Source organism: Lissotriton vulgaris, chromosome 6, assembly GCF_964263255.1.
Source record: "Lissotriton vulgaris chromosome 6, aLisVul1.2, whole genome shotgun sequence".
NCBI lineage: Eukaryota > Metazoa > Chordata > Amphibia > Caudata > Salamandridae > Lissotriton > Lissotriton vulgaris.
Window position 1 is genome coordinate 511,182,708 of NC_141694.1, and position 18,199 is coordinate 511,200,906.

At 42.7% G+C, this 18,199-nt stretch overlaps 1 protein-coding gene across 3 annotated transcripts in view; it reads right to left on the bottom strand.

The window, feature by feature from the left end:
- The window catches only part of FILIP1 (filamin A interacting protein 1), a 756,098-nt gene that overhangs the window by 332,585 nt on the left and 405,314 nt on the right, over positions 1-18,199 (bottom strand). For all 3 annotated transcript variants that reach the window (XM_086926517.1, XM_086926515.1, XM_086926516.1), the window contains exon 4: positions 5,703-5,881. In XM_086926517.1, coding sequence (XP_086782643.1) covers positions 5,703-5,881 — 179 coding nt within the window. The remainder of the gene's footprint in view (positions 1-5,702; positions 5,882-18,199) is intronic.

An 18,199-nucleotide genomic window follows, 5' to 3' on the forward strand; every position in this document is an offset into this window, starting at 1 on the left:
AGTTCTGGTAGATCATAAATACTCGTAGTTTATTAACGTTGAGCAGCATCCCATGACGCATACAATAACTTACATTGTTCTTGAAATATACAAACTCTGAGATCATTCTTCCCTGGAATTACCAAGTGAGAACACCTTGTTACAGTCCATTCTGAAGAGCCAGCAAACGCCTAAGCTCAGTAAGGCTCTCTTCTGATTGGCAACCACCACAGCGTGATCGATTAGGAAGCAGCAATGCAGACACAGCAGGACTGATCCTCAAATAAAAGGCCCAAGACAAGGCACTGGCATACTGTGCACCAATGGCGCTGGAGAGAACATGCAGTTCTTCTTGAAAACTGGTGGCAGAACATTTATGAGCAGAACAAATAAATAGCTTATTTGGTACATTTACGTTTATTTATTTCTACTGCTGGCCTCCTTTCCGTTTGAAGCTACATCAGATTTCATTTTTATGTTGGCTCACTTCTGAGAGATTCAAGCTGTGTGCTTTCTACCCCGTAAGGTCTGGAAATATTGGACCCAATCTCAGCACTTGACAGCATGGCTAACATTGTGTGGGGGATCTGACAATCAATGAATGTGATACATGAAAAGACGGGGCTTATCCTTCTCTTATTCCTGCTATTTATTAAAACTTCAAATCGTATGAATTCATTGAGCGCAGTACCTTTGTACAATCGCACAAAATATTTAATAATAGCATATAGCTTTGTAGCTATTTGCAGTGTAATGTTCATGTAATCTCAAAGTACTCGGGCATTACACAACGAGTCTGTAAATTTCAGCCCCTCAAAAACAGTGTCTGTCAGGATGAGCAATGGTCAGCTTGACAGACACTCTTCATTTCCAGGTCAGGTCAGGTCAGGTCAGGCCTGAGCTGAACTTTGCTTGGCTGAGGATCGCACAGCTCCTGTGGGCGTGACCTCCTCAGCTCAGCCAAGGTCCTTGAGGCCACCCCCCTTGGATGCCAAGAGGTAGCATCACTCATTGCCTTGGACCTTGGTGCTTCATTGTTTAGGCCTGAAGCACCCAGGGTCAAGTGTCAAACAGTGACACTTCATCAGAGAGTGGGGTGGGGTCAGCAGTCTCGCATTGCAGGGATAATTGTGTTTGTGCAGGAAGAAACACATTTCCGCACAAAAACATTAATTAATGGCATTTTGCTCCTTCTATGTGTGCAGCAAAATGCAGCACACATAGAAAGAGCAAAAAACTAGGAGAAATAAAAGTATTACTCCTCTTTGAGCCACATTAACGCCTCCATTTGAAAGGCGTTAGTTTTTGGCGCTAACTCAGATTTACAGATCCTTGTAAATCTGAAGCAGTGTCAAAAAACATTGATGCTGCTGGGAACGCCCACAGCTACGTCCATTGCACACCCCTTTGCCACAGAAAACGGCATGGCAGAGGGTCATATTTACAACACTTAATCAACGCAAAGTGGCTTGGCCTGGCCTTGTAAATATAGGCTTGTATAGAGCGCCATCGGAGCGTCAAAAAAAGTAACACTCTGGTGGTCTAGGGGCTTGTAAATATGCCCCAATGTGTCTTCAGTGAAACTTTGGTTTAGCAACTCCAGCCACTATAGGAGATATAGTCAATCGTTTTCATTGCCTCTGAGCCTTAAGAATCTATACTGATTGGCAGAGACTTATAAATATCTGTAGTCATGTGACCACAAATGTAAGAGCAATCAGTTTCAGCCCTCCTTTCAGAACCCCCCAACCCCCCCGCACCACAACCACCGTGACCAGTGTGCAGACAGTGATGGAGACAACCCTTTCCTCAAGCACTCTGTTGTTGAATATCGGTCGCCAAGGACGCCCCTCAATTTATTTTCACAATTACATTTTTAAGCACAAAAATATAAAAATGGATGCTAAAAAGTACGAGCATCTATTTTGAGCTATAATATGGATCAGTAGAGCATAACTTTAGGATGTAATATAGAAATAGTCTGAATGCTTAAAGAAGTCACCAGATTTATAACCTATGCATACAGACTACTTTACCAAGTGAGCTATTACCTTGGCATATTCAATAATATGAAATTAAACACTTAAGAAAGGCCAATAAGTCTTCCAAATTAAATTCCAACATGAGGGTCGACAGTTCCAGCTATTTTGTTAGGAATGATACTACTTGTCCCGACTCATGACTTCAACTACTTTGGTGGGACATTCATCTTGTTTCGTGTCTTGGACAAAGACCTTGAGTGATAGTGCTCTGGGCCATACTGCCTGAGAGACGAACGGAACATATTACTATGTTTCTCTTGTTTGTTGTGCTGCAGCGGAGGGTTCGAGCTGAGGATGTCTGGAAAGGAATTCTACTGGGGTCATGGATCTAGGCCTGTAGGACACATCAAACTGACAATGTTGAATTTTTTGATCCATTTTTTGATACACAGTGGTGGGTGTACAAGAGGCTTTAGTTCAGTGACCACTTTTAATTTTCTCCCTACTAGGTATAGGTCGAAACGGGTGCAGCTTCATTTAATGACGAGGGCCTTTTTTTAAATTGGGCGTACTGTATTTTTACATCTGACAAAGCCCTGCTGGTGAACGCAACAGGGGCCCATCAGTCCCATCACTGTTTCTGCATCAGACCTGCGCCACGACCTATTGGACTGGCATCGAACACCAGTTCTGTTTCTAGCACAGGATCAAAACATGCCATTTTGTAGCAGCATCTCTTCGATTTTTCAGGATGCGCTGTCTTAGGTGGGTCTGTATTCTTAAGGTGCACATGCTTTTGTGAGGGCTCATAGTGGTTCAGGGAGTGTGGCCAGGTCAGGAATAAAGCATCCACAAAAAATGCCTATGCAGAGGAAACTTCTGACCTCTGTGCTTCTCCAACTTCAAAGTGGCTGTCAATAATTAACACATATGCCTGAAAAATGTAAAAAAGGAAGCTCTAACCACCCACCTCAAAGCTAGTTCCAACTATAGTAAGGATCTCCTCAACATCATCAAAGAATTCACAAACCCCTCAGCAACTGAGAACAAAGTAACCCCCTTGCAGGAGCTCTAAGGCACCATTGCAGATTTTTTCCACAACAAAATCAGCACCATCTATGAACACTGTGACCCAAAACCAACCAGCGACAACTTCGACGAACTTCTCAACAGCAGCGACTCCACCTCAAACACTATAATCACTATGTAGGCTCAACTAACCACACACACCATTGCTACCATCATGAGCTCCACCCAGAGACTCCTGCCGCCACCAAATGTTCAACCTGGGGAGTATATCTATCAGTAAGGAACTCACCACCATCCTCAACTCATCCATCTCCTCTGCCTCTTCCCAGAAGGATGGAAACACGTAGAAGTAAAACCTCTGCTAACAAAACTACCACTGACCCAGGAGAACTCGATAACTACCAGCCTAGCTCCCTACTCCTGTTCCTGGCTAAAGTCCTGGAGTAAGCAAAAAACAGCCGACTCGCCAACAACATAGAGATCAACAAACTCCTGGCTAATCACAGCACAGAAACCGCCCTAATTGCAGCCATAAATGACATCCCATATCTCCTAGACCAAGGAGAGACCACAGCCCTGATCCTCTTCGACCTATCCACAGCCTTTGAAACCATGACACACTACTTCCTCCTACATGGACTCCATCAGATGGGGACCAAGGAAATGCCCTTAAATGGATCACTTCCTTTGTCACCGGAAGAGCCCAGAGCGACAGCCTCCCATTTACACTTCAGGCCCAAAGAACATCATCAGCGGAGTTCCCTAATGGTCCTCACTGAGTCGAACCCTGTTCAACACACACATGTCCCTCCTAGCCATACTGCTCAAATCTTATGGTTAGAACATCATATTATACCCTGACAATCTCAGCTCATTCTCTCCCACTCCTCAAACCACACTAACACCAATTTCCACAAGTGCATGACCAGGGTAGCCAGCTGGATGCAAAACAAATGGTTCAAACTCAACACGGACAAAACAGAGGTACTCATCTTCGGGAGCAACACCACTCCATGGGACGACTCTGGTGGCTAACAGACCTTGCCTACTCCCACAGACCATGCCAGACAACTCACATTATACTCGACAACAAGCTCACCACGAAGAAGTAGATAAACGCCCTCTCTCCAGCCTGCTTCCTCACCCTCTGCATGCTCCGGAAAAAATGTAAATGGCTCCCTATCAGCACCAGAAGCACCATCACCCAAGCCCTCATCACTAGCCGCCTGGACTTTGGAAACTCCCTCTTCATTACAACATCACCTCATAACTACTGAGCAGATGGCGAACAATCTGGAATGCAGGAGCCAGGCTCATCCTCGACCTCCCAATAAGAGTCCACATCACATGCCACATCAGAGTGCTCCACTGGCACCCCATCCAAAAAAGGTGCCAGTTCAAACTACTGACCCACACCTACAAGGCTCTGCACAGCAAAGGATCAGCCTACCTCAAGCACAGATTGAACTTCCACCAACCAGGCAGACAACTACGCTCCGCCTCTCTTTCCCACATGCCCTGCTTCCACAAAAGCAGAAATAGCGGACACACCTTCTCCTACATGGCCTCCAACTCCACCTCCGGACTGCACCCATCCTACAGAAGTTCAGAGATGGCCTTAAAACCTGGATGTTCGACTGACAACTTCCAGCAGCAGCCCCCCTGCACCTGGATACCCTTACAGGTGATAAACAGCGCAAATCGTTGGTTGATTGATTGGGTGACAGTTGTGCTGGAGCCTGTTTGATGTCAATCACTATCTTGGGGGCCACTCTAGTGCCATGCCCCAAGAAAAAAGATCTACTGAGCAATCAAAGAGCACTTTGATTTGTTGAGAGTGGCTTCCTTGTCTGCCATCCTCTGTGGGGCTGCGTGGATATGTTTGACGTGTTCCTCGCATGATTTGGAGTAGATCATTATATCACCACTGACGGCTAGGACTTCCTGGAGTCCAGGCAACATTTCTTTGATGACATTCTGGTGGATGGACATGTTAGATCAGATCATTATATAGAATAAAAAAAAAAATATATATATATATATTGTGCAAAGCATGAAAAATCAAAGAAGTGACGTGGCAAAGCCTTCCAGCTGCCAGGCCAGCAAAACAACAGTTAAAAAGAATTCAACACAGGAATGGGAGCAGGGTGGGTAGCTTTGGGGAGTGTGGGAGGTGGAAGATAACCAGCTGCCCAAAAGCATAGGGATCGGGTTGGGGCGGAAGCCTTAGGAGGTTGGGGGCATGCCTGGGTCGTACCTTAGGGTTCCTGGGGAAGAGAGAAATGAAACATAAGCGATTCCTTAGGGTCTTACAGACCAAAAATAGAATTCCCATTAGGCATGAAGTGAAAGGATACAATTCATCAGAACAATGTGAGAACAAAATGCTCTTGGGTGGAACAAAAGCACAAACAGGTAGGAAAACCATTGAATGAGGAGCAGGGAAGTGAGCTAGACAACTAAGCCATCCAATCATGAGCAAGGGGTTGACCCAAAGCACAGTCTACGTATACTGGAAACAAATGGTGTGGCCAACAGAGAGCTAATGCGTTCTGTAGCCAAGATGTTTAAAGGACAGATTGGTGAGCAAATGTAGGGATGAAGCAATTGAAGGTGGGATAGGATGCAAAATGCTGCAAAGAGAATAAATAATGTAACTGTTACAAATAGTATTAACAATTCCTCTTAACTGTATCAATGTGCTGAGCATACCTTTCTCGCTCTTGCTCCAGAAGATTGGTAAAATCATCACTCTTGTTCATGTAGTCAGTATGTTTCTGTTTCTCATTCTCCAGTTCGTAGACTGTGCGCCGATGGCACTTCTCTGCCAACAAGAGCTGCTCCAGCATACGCCTATAGGTTTCCTTCTGTTTTTCCTCGAGCCTGTCCAGCTAGTTGTAAGAAATGAAGAACAATCACATTTTCAAAGGTTCTTAAATAGCGTACTAAAAAGATTGAATCCTGATCGAACACTTCAACTGAGAAACAACTGTCTCAAAAGCCACTGGCACCATTCTGCTTATATTAAAATAAAAAAAGCAATAAACTATTTCACAGTAAGATGTAGAAAATACTGTGGCTTTCAATACATTTCTAACGACTAATTCGGACTATCTTTTTTTATTACGAATTAAATTAAGGATATACTTTAGCAGGATAGACTTCCTATGACACTCTGTTCACAAGTCCAATGAACATAGAAAAAAATACTCCAACTGAGGATTCCATTCACTTGACATATGGTTTCCTTTATTTAATCAAAATAGAATGAGTTTGGATGTGTGATTCACCTGGTGCTTTTATTGGGCATTCTGTGTGTTTTCAGATTTCTTCCTCTTGCTCCTTCACTAAGCTCCAGATTCCTTGGCTGTGAATGTGTTTCGCACATTCATGATATGTTTGGTTAATCAATGCCATCAAGTTATTGACTTCAAAACTTTGTACCTTTATCAACTACCCTAGAACTGACTGCCATCAAGGTCAAAAGAACAGGGAAAAGAGTTATCTAAGGTACCCATAACTTCTGCATGGAATGCACTCACCCACCTTGTAGATGGAATGCTTCATCCTCAGGGCTCTTCTGGCACTGATCAGTATGAGCGAAGTGTGAGCTACAATCCAGTGAATTGTTGTGGAGCTCAGAGGTATTTTGTTTGCCAGGGATAGAGGTGAGACCACTCTGATTGGATTCAGGGGTGAAGGCAATTGTGTGCAGAGGGGAATCAAAAAAGTGAGTTAAAACTATATCTTAGATGGACTGACTGTATTTTATGTTGTGCCCAGAGATCGGGCTAAAACTGAAGTAGGGGTTAGGATAGCCCACTAGCTGAGGTCGACATGTTTCTGCCATTATTAGCACCCTCTTATTAGGTATAAGTGGCATTTTCCAGAAAGGGGATGTCCTCTCTCTTTCAATGCTATCAACAAGAAAGGAATATACACGTATCACAACCCATATCAGAATAAGATGTCAGGTGTAATACTCAAATGATCAAAATTTATTGCACCATAGTCTATATGTCTTTCAGTTTCTAACACAGTGCTGGAAAATAGGGGTCAGTCAGATCTATACGAAAAAATGCATTTGTCCGGGCGCGACATCTACATGCAATGGAGGGAACCATAATTTTTTAGGCCTGGATCTTTCTGACAAAAAGTTAACTTAGGTGATGTCTGATACTCAAGTCTTTTCTTGTTTTAGCATCAGGGTCTCACACATTCTTTCTGTTAAATAGCTTCTAATTTCATAAACAAACTGTGTGTTCGATCTGTTCCATTCCATACACCCCTGTGGAGAACAGTGAACACAACAGCTCACACACTTAGCAATAAAATCATATACATTATGTGATTTTTTTACTTCAGTGCAAAATGTGAGCAAAGCACACTGATGTGCTATAGAATGTTAAAACATGAATTTTCTGAATAGGTGCAGTGGAGGGTAAAGAGTGTCTGTAAAGTGGTTATAAAGACAAAGAAGTCCTCATCATTAAAAGGACTTTAAAGACAACACGTGCATATTTGGGGTGAACCAAAATCCAGCAAAAATAAATTTTACATACTGACGAAAAAGTTTTGGAGTGTTTAGGAGAAATTGTGTATATACACGGATTTTAAAGTCTAGAGATGTCCAGGTGGGAGAGACATTCTCAGGGAAATGCTAAATCAGCGACTTACTTTTGTTGTGAGAAATATGAGTTTACGAGTCGAGAATGTAGTTTCTGTGAGTTGAACACCAGCCACCAAAAAGTGCATTGTGTCTCATAAGTGGGTAGTGTTTTTTAATAAGTATTTCCTTATTGTAGGGAAAAGCTATATTAAACAAACCGCAGACTTGCAAATGAAACCAGTGTCGTGTCATCAAAACAGAAACATGTAATAAAAGCAAGGCATTTCCACAACCTATTCACAAGGGAACTGATGCGTGTAAAGCACATGAAAATTCAGCAGAAAGGATGAAGTGTTTCATTTTTCTTACTAGGTTTATGGAATGACGGGCTCCAATACAATTTTAATCTTCACATCAAAGGATAGGTCAGATTCTTGTGCAAAACAAAGAGACTTCGTATTGGGGGAATTGTTTCATTTAGAGATTATGTCAGCATTGAGCAGGTTGACGACGATTTGTGGACCAATAATGAATTTCCTTAATTTGATGAATATGACTTGGCATTCAGTCTTGATGGTAAGACGTGCTTTGGGGTAGTGCAATGCCATCCAAGGAAGGCATGTTTAGGCAGGTGTAATTTGCTTTTAACTTCCCACGAAAGTCAGAATCACTACTACTGGCTGTTCAGCAAATGAGAGTACATGCCTCTACCAGACTAGAGGTGGCTATAACTGCTCGTGTTGTCTGAAGGCTTCTCTACACTGTAGTGTAAATCAGTTTATGTCAGAGTTCTGGTGATCCTACCAGATGGAATGCAGTGAGGTAGAGAGAAAGGCAGAGGGAATTAGAGAGAGAGAGAGAGAGATATAAAGAGAGAGGAATAGAGGGAGAGATAAAACGAGAGACAAAGTGTTGGGAAGAGAGAGAGACACAGAAAGAGAGAAAACAGAGGTTAGACACAAAGAATACATTTCTATGCAAATGCCGGGGAGCCAGACAAAATAGAAGGAAGGCTTCAAAGGATAAATGACTGGTACACCGAAAATCAAATGGAGTCTCTGGTGTAGGGGAAACATCCTTTACAACGAAACTTTTACAATGCAGTGCTATTACAAAGCAGGTTTTACAACGAAAACCATTACAACGCATTGAGCTGGGGGGCGCTCTAGGATAGGGAATAGATTTAATTTACTATCCAACACCTTCCCTAGTGTCCACGGGGACTGGAGTTGGAATAGTAAATTAAACTATTCACTATCCAGCACCCCAAAGCGCTATGCGTTGTAAAGGTTTGCGTTGTAAAACTGGCGTTGTAACAGCATGCGTGGTAAAAGCATGCGTTGTAACGTCATACATCCCTGGTGTAGTGTCCTGTGAGTTAGCAATGCTGGAACCCTTTTGGCCCCTGATGGACTCCGTAGAACTGTGACATAAGTGTCAGCGCGTAGTGAAGTCAGGTTTAGAATGTTGAGTTTGGGGTTACTTGCAGACAAATAAAAATGTGTTATACCAAGCTCCATTTGTGGGGTAATCATTGGCAGGGATTTAGGCTGGGCAGGATGCTACAACTGGCTACAAGATAGGGGATAAGTAACACAAAGCTCAACAGTGCTCTCCCAGAGAGTTTGCCGTGGTCCAGCAAACCGCTCACGTGTGCCACGTGTCCCTCAGTCAAAGTGCAGAATCGATGTTTGGCGTATGTGGAGTAAAAGTGCAACTCCACCCAGTGTGACGTATTTGAAGATAACGAAAGCTCCACTTAAAGGTCTACACATCGTTGGCCAAGAACCTACTGGAACGGCCGTAAAGAGGTACCACGCTGCTACGCAATCGAAAGCTATTCATCATACAGAGTGATAATGTTAAAGGCGGATACAGGTTCATCGTGACAGAAAATTACAAGATAACACTGCGATCAGACGCGCTGTGAGACTGAGAACAAACAGGTTCCAGACAGTACAAACAGAAGCCTCAAAGCAAAGTGACTTAGATCCACCTGCTTACCAGAATAGATTAAGAGAGTCATCATACAACAACATTGGGTAAAGTGGCCAGAGACGGAGCTGTCCATACACGAAGCCGCACACCATCAAATCTGCCCAGTGGCTACTCAGAACACATTCAAAGGTCTCCAGAAAAGTGAAGGGCTCCAATGGAGACCAAGAGTGAGGTCAACCAGAGGAGACATCTAGAAGAATATTTAACCAACAGGGCGATTTTGCTTACATATCAAAAACTTATTAACAATTCCCCGGACACTCTTTCACTCCTACGGAAACGATGGGAAAGACACATAACAGACTTACACAAAGAAGATTAGCTAGAAGCCTTAGCATCTCCCATGGAAGTGGCCATCAAGACACATCTCCGGCTGGTCCAGCTCAAAATATTGCACCGGGCCTACAATTCCTGCAACACGATGGTCAAAATAGTCAAGAGAATAGATCCACTTTGCTGCAGGCATTGCAGGCAGGAGGGGTCATTTTAACACATTTTGTGGACCTGCCAAAAAATTCAATCCTATTGGGACTCAGTGGTATCATGTATGACGGGGATATGTGAGGAGAACCTATTGCTCTCTGCCAAGTGGTGTCTACTCAATGTTTGGGAAGCCACAGACCTGGGACGAGCTGTTCAGACCTTGGTAACCTTAGGCCTCATGATTGCGTAGCTTAACATAGCTCGCCATTGGGGGGGGGGGTGGATGCTTCACCAACCCTTCTGGACTGGAAGAGGGACATGGATTGGTATATGGTAGCAGAGAAAACAGTCTATGTGAGTAGAGGATGCCCCCGATAGTGTGAAACAGTGTGAAATAAATGGAATGTATATAGGGGGAGTCCATACACTGCTCCCACTGTTGGAGCGTTACATCCCCTGGTCTATGAGGTCAGCCCCTGAGGGGATAAATGTGGGGTGATCCTTTATAGAAGTCCAAATAAGTCTGAGAACCATACCGTGCTGTGATGTTGTGATGTAACGTCTTATTGCTTAAATGTGCAAGATGGTGGTATGATGTTATTTTCTTAACTGCCTCAAATTAATAAAAAGATATTTAAAAAAAAGAGTGAGGTCAAGGTTCCACAAACTGTTCAAGATTACATAAGGGCAAGAACAGCACTGGACCTTAGAGATGGCATGGATGAAGCAAGTCCTAGCGTACAGCAGACTGAGTTGGAGAGAACTTTACTCTCAATGTCAGCCAATCCCATACATGGTTACAATACCGCCGCCTTCCTGAAATCGCCACCACCATTCGATAGCGCCAAAATACAGAATGTTGGCAACAGATGGACTGCTTGGATAGAGACATTTGATTATTTCATTGATGCACTAGAAGAAACAGATAACAAGAAGATTATCAAATACCTTAAGAATCGTGCTGGTGAAGGTATAAAAGAAGTCAAAGAAAATGCAGGAGCTGACATAATTACATACCGTCAGATCAATGAAGCCTTGAATCTCAAGTTCAATCCAATACCAAATGTAGATTACGAAAGGTATAGTTACAGTCAAGAATGACAAAAAGTTGGCGAAACCATCAATCATTTTGTTGAGAGTCTGGATACCCTCAAACACTAAGTTCAATACATTTATTGATGAGGAAGCTATACCTCTCTGAGTTATTAATGGATGCCTGTCAAATTAATTCAGGCGATAAATGCTGAGAGAAACTCTTAGTCTGGAATAAGTTCTCATGGCTGCCAGAGCTGTTGAGTGTGCTGATCGACAAGCTGCTGGTATGGAGGCCAGAGGTGCCCAGAGTGAGTCAGTCATGAACATGAAAAGTAAGCCACATCACAAGGAATGGTGATGTCTCCATGGAAGATGAAGTTTGGCTTCAGGTGTGGATGTTCGTTTCCACACGAAAGTAAATGTCCCACCGTTGAACAGATATGCAAAGGCTGTGGGAAAGAAAACCATTTTGTGACGGTTTGAAAGGCAAAAGAAAAATCGAGTATGTCACGGCGCAACCGAGCGTTCCAAAAGCGACGTTCGACGCACACCCACAAGGTCGAGTGCCAACATCAATTGTTGCAAGTCGGGATAAAATGAAGTCCATCATCATCTAAATCATTGTCAAACAGTACCCATTCATGTATGAAGTTCTGGTACTGATATCAGTGAACTATAACATGAATGCGCATCATGAAAGTAAGTCAGATCTCTATGTTGTTTCATGAGTTAGGGAAACTCAAGACTATGAAAGTACAATTACACATAAATGAGGACGTCCGTCCGGTTGCTCAAAGACACAGATGAAGTACATTTCATTTATAGTAAGCTGTTAAAAAATAACTTGAATCATTACTAAAACATGATATCATTGAGAGTTCCACTGGTCCAACGCCATGGCTTTCTCCCATAGTGGTAATACCCAAAAAAAACAGCGAAGGAACTGTACGGATCTGTGTTGACATGCAAGCAAATAAGGAAATATTAGGAAAACAACATCCAGGTCCGCACATTGCCAACATGATAACACAATTGAATGGTACAAGGGTCTTCTCTCGCCTTGATTTGAATTAAGGATATCAGCAGTTGTAACTCTCGGAGAATTGCAGGTACATTACAACCTCTTCTACACATATTAGTCTGTTCCAATAGAAAAGACTACGTTTTGGTGTGTCATCAGCTGCCGAGCTTTTTCAAGATGTCATTTGACCTGTCATACAGCCTGTCATGAATGCTTTCAATTATAGTGATGACTTATTGGTTTCCGGAGCTATACAGAAGGAGCATGATAAAGCTCTTGAGCAAGTGTGCAGTTTACTTACTGATGCAGGTTTAACTTTAAATGCAGAGAAATGTGAGTTCCATAAAAAACCCGATCCAGCTAAAGTGCAAGCGTTGGCAGCTGCCAGTCCCCCCACCAGATGTTTCCATGTTACGTTCATTTATAGGCATTTTCTAGATATATGCAAGACTTTCCCGCTGCACATGCTTGACGACAAAGAATGTTTCAGTTCATTGGTCACATATATCCGAGGAAAGCTTCAAGAAAATCAAACAAGTTATTGAGAACGCTACTGAGATGGCTTACTTTGATCAAAACCTTCATACCAAGCTTGGTATTGACGCTAACCCAGTCGGGTTAGGGGCAATCCTTGCACAGCACAGCAGACACCCAAATACTTGGAGACATATTGTGACATATGCAAGCAGAAGTTTGTCCCAAACTGAACGTGCTTACTCACAAGCTGAAAAATAATGTTTAGCAGTGGTGTGGGCTTGTGAACATTCCCACGTAATATTATATGGAAAGCCTTTTACTTTTGTGACAGATCATCAAACATTGTTAACCATCTTTGGCAATCCAAGGCCAAGATGCATCCTCACATTGAACGTTGGGGGTCTATAATTACAAGAATGCAACTACACAATTGTGCACCATCCAGGGAAAGATCGAAAGTCTACTGAATACTTCTCACAAGTGGCTCTTCAGTGCTATGGTACCCCTTCCAAGACGGCTGAAGCCTACATAAATTTCATTGTGAAATCAAACACACCAGCTGCCATTTCGTTGGAACACATTATCACTGTCACGAGTCAAGATTGTGACATATAAAAATTGAAAGACATTATTACACATCAGTTTTGGAACCAGCACACTTGACCTCTTACCAGTGGCAGTGAACACCAGAAATTAAAAAATGTGAAAGAAGAACTGTCCATTACTCAAGAAGGCATTATCCTGAGAGTTTTAAGAATTGGTATTCTGCGACAACAGATATCTAAAGTGGCCCTCGGGGAAAAGTTGCCACAAAACGAGTTCTCAGAGACCGAGTCTGGTTTCCTCAGCTCGATGAGAGAGTTGAAAGAGAATTGAAGGCCTGTCATCTATGCAACTGCTTTTCATTTAAAACCACTCAACACATCTTAAACATGTCAGAGTTGCAAAAGCATGTATGGGAAAGAATTGCCTTCGACTTCTTCGGTCCTCTTGGCAATAGACAATACCTGATGGTAATTGTCGATGAATACTACGGTTTTCCACTGATAGATGATCTCTCATCTATCACTCAAGAAAGAGTCCTAGAGAGATTAGATGGTACGTTCACGACATGGGGTGTTCCAGCGATCTCAAAATCCGACATCGGCCCACCTTTCAATATTCGAGAATTTAGAGATTTTCTCAGTCATCTTAATGTGAAGCATCAGAAGAGCACACCTCTTTAGCCATAGGCCAATGGCCTTGCCGAACGTTTCATGAGTACGCTTAAGAAAGCTGTTCACTAGATAACAAAAAAATTGCCAATACTGTTCTTTTTCTTCCTTCTCTTTTAACTACACATTGCAACTAAACTCAATGTGAATGTGAGACTTTCGCTTCACGCTGAATAAATCAATTATTTTATTTTCATTTACAATACTTTTGTTGGTTAAATTTCACCAAATTTACATTTTCAAAAACTACAAAACACTGAACAAAATGTGATTAAACATTGAATTGTACATATTAACAATCATTTATTCTTTGCAGTCACTCAACGAATCCACCATTCATTCACTTGACATCCACACACACACACCAATTATTTACAATTGAAAATTACACTTTTTCTGTGTCTTGTAGTTTTGTAGTTTTTGAAAATTTAAATTTGGTGAAATTTAACCAACAAAAGTATTGTAAATGAAAATAAAATAATTGATTTATTCAGAGTGAAGCGAAAGTCTCACATTCACATTGAGTTTAGTTGCAATGTGTAGTTAAAAGAGAAGGAAGAAAAAGAACAGTATTGGCAATTGTTTTGTTATCTAGTGGTCAGTGGCTTGGCCTTACTGTTGGGAGCCCAAACCCAGTGGTGCTTGTTTGGTCTAAGAAAGATGTTCAGCATGCTGTATTGGAAAAGTTCAATCTTAAAATTGTTTTGAATCCCACTCTTCCAGCTCACCGTTCGACCCCTCACTTGACCACAGGTGAAAACCCTGCAACCTTGATGTTCGGGAGAACCATGATGACCAAGTTACCCCAATGGACCAACAGGATCAATTACTGAGGAAGAAACTCGTATAAAAGACATGGATCATGAAAGGAAAGTGAAGGCATACACAGACAAGCGCAGACATGGAAAAGATGTTACTTTCACTAGAGGAGATCGAGTGCTTGTCAGTCACTCTAGGTAATGAAAATCTTGTGCTCCTTTCGATGCTGAGCCATTTCATGCTGTGACCAGCAATGGACACATGGTGCATGCCTAATGTCCTGGGAAGTCCATTATGCAAGATTCCTCTTATTTACGACATGTGGCTCATCGCTCGTCACACACTGATGTCAATATGGAGACATTGACTGGGTCTGAAAGGACAATTTGAAACCCTTTGACTGCTGTTGTTCCTGCATCGCCAATGTAGATCACGGAGAATTTTACTGCCTGTCTCCAATTTCAGATGGCATAATCATGACGTGTGATTAGAGCGCCACAGAGACTTATTGAAGAGCTATGATTGTATGTATGTGGTAAAAAGTAGCAATTTTTTTATTTAACAGAGGAGGAGATAAAGTGTCATGTGAGTTAGCAATGATGGAAGGCTTTTGACTCTGATGGACTCCATAGAACTGTGACTTAGGTGTTAGAGCATAGTGAAGTGATTGCAGGTTTAGAAAGTTGGGTTTGGAGTTACAGGCAGATAAATAAAGACGTGTAATACCAAAGTGCGTCTGTGGCATAGTCATTGGCGGGTGCCCAGGCTGGGGAGGACGCTACACCTGGGTTGAGGGTCTTAATGTCTCATTGTGAGGTTCTGTAAACATTTTGAAAACTTGTCAAGAACACAGGGTATGTGATGGAAAACTGTGGTAGAGGTCCACAAGGTTATTGACTGACATGTGTACAGGAACAAATGACAGCCAAATGATAATAAAGCTCAAAGCTACACAAGTCACAGTTTTTACAAAATGCTAACTGAAGCAATGTGTGTGGGTGATGGGAACCCTGAAGGATGCTGGTTCTATGGATTATATTCATTCACCTGAAGCCCAGAATGGTTCTTACTGAGAAGCAGAGAAAGCCTAGGATTACTGATTCTTGTGGGAAGCCAGCAAGAAGCCTGTGGGAGGCACTGGAAACGCTAATGCTAAAAAAGAATCCTGCTGGTCTAGTTTCCTTATCTGGGAAGCATTGTTTTCCCCTGATCCTTTGTTATGAAACTGCATGGGATATTGCTTTGCCAGTACAGAACGAGTGTGTCGATTTATTCTGGGTTTGGACATTTTGCTCTGCGTTCATTGGGCTGAGTCCTGTCTTCTGATTTTCCAAGAGAATAATGGTGCAATTATTCAGCTGGTAACAAATGCATTGAGAAACCATTCCATTATTATTATTGAAGGGTGAATGTAGAGCAGTTAATGTATGCTTGGAGTGCATACTGTTAGAAATTGGGTTTCTGATTGGAAGAGGTATGCACCCTGTTCAAGCAGGAACCACAATCCTAATCAGGGTAAGTCACAAACACACCCTATATAAACCTGTGCTCACCCTCTGGTAGCTTTACACAGAGCAGGCATGAGTAAGAGGCATTGTGTGAAATATTTGTGTAACACCTCAAAGAGAAACACAGTGAAAACACCACAAAATGACTCCACCCCAGGTTAGGAAATTGAGCTTACATTTATAAATAGAACAAGACCAAAATGACAAAAATCCAATAAATAGAATTTGTGACATAAATTCATACAGGAAAGACTGTAAAATAGCACTCTGAAGCAGTAAGCACTTATGTGGGTTATATTGTTGTGCCTCACCGGGACAATATCAAAAGTTCAGGCCGATCGTGATGGAGCACTGGCTGGATACAGGGACCTAGTTAGGCCCGGTGAACAACAGTACCTTGATCTGGGTTGCGTCACTGTCGAAGATAGTGCAGCCCAAGCGATGTGTCTGTATTGTGCCACGCAGTGGAGGAAATGCATCTATTGTCTCCATGCAACGGAGGTGATGCTTTGGTTTCAATAGCAATGCACTGGTTCCAAATGCGATTTTCTGCTACTGCATCAGGGGCCGCATCAATTCCGAGTGCGATGTACTCGTTCTGAATGAATGCACCTCCTGATCCACGCAATTGCGTTGCTGCGCTAGTTCAGAAAGCGATGCACTGGTTCTTATTCACGCAAAGGTGTTGATGTGCCAGTTCCAGATGCATGGGTATCCTTGAAGCAAACACTTTAGGCCTCACTGCAAAGGTCCAATACTGGGGTGACACCACTTAGCAGGCAGACTCATAAATGGCAGATGCAGCAGCACAAGGTTTGAAAGTCTCTTATGTCTCTGAGACTTCAGAACAGGAGCAACCCAGCAAGCCCTTCAAGCTACTCTCGGTTTAACTGATGCAGATCTAGTCCTTTTCACCCAGGCAGGGAACAGCAGGCAGCAGAGAGAGGCAGGAGTCCAGCAGAGCAGCAGTCCAGCAAAGCAGCAGTCCAGTAGAATGGCAGTCCCTTTCAGCAGCACAGCAGTTATTCTTCTTGGCAGAGTGGTCACAGGTCCAGAAGTGTACTGAAGTCATGGTGTCAGAGGTCCAGTACTTATACCAAGGGATGTCTTTGAAGTGTGGGGGACATCATAGAAAGCCTATAAAGTGTACAGAGGGTCACCTATCCAGCCCTGGCTCCAGACTCATACAATGGCTTATGTAGACCTTTGTGTGGGAACAGGATACTGCTTATTACGGTGTAAGTGTGAGGCTGTGCCCAGCTCTTCCTGCCATCCTGTCAGGATGAGCCATCAAGGCCCATTAGGTCACACCTAAGCTCTCTTTGTGTGTGGCTGTCTAAGGGGAATACACAAAGCCAAGCTCTCACCTATCCCAGACTGATCAGAGACAGAAAGAAGGCACCAAATGGCTAAGATAAGAAAAATGACAACATCCTAAAATTGGCATTTTAAAAATTGGAATGATAAATTCGACATTACCATTAAAGAGGATTTATCTTTCCAAATCCATAGGTATTTAACATGACTGATCTACTCTCTTCCAATCTGGAATTGCAGTTTAATAGATATAACAAGGAATCCCCAATACAATCCTACGAGAGGGGTAGGCCTCACAGTAGTGAAAATTATTTTCTGAGGTTATTCATTACCAGGACATGTAGAACTTAAAGGTACATGTCCTATCTTTTATTTCCACAGTACCCTGCCCCATGGGCTACCTAGGGACTACCTTAGAGGTGACATATATAATAAAAGGACAGTTTAAGACTTTGCAAGGTGTTTAACTGCCAAGTCTATATGGTAGTGTAAACTGCACACACAGGTTCTGCAGTGGCAGGCCTGAGACATAGGGCTGCTTAAGTGGGTGGCACAATCAGTCCTGTAGGCACACTGGTAGCATTAAATTCACAGGTCCTGGGCACATGTAGTGCACTTTACTAGGGACTTATAGGTAAATAAAATATGCAAGACAGGTGTAAACCAATTATATAATGTTTTAGGGAGAGAGAAGAAGCAGTATAGCACTGCTTAGCAGTGGTAAAGTGCACAGAATCCTAGGACCAACAAAAACTAATTGGAGGAGGAAGGCAAAACGTTTGGGGGTGACCATTTAGAAAGGGCCATTTCCAACACAACCCCCTTCCAGCCTATAGCCAGGGTAGACT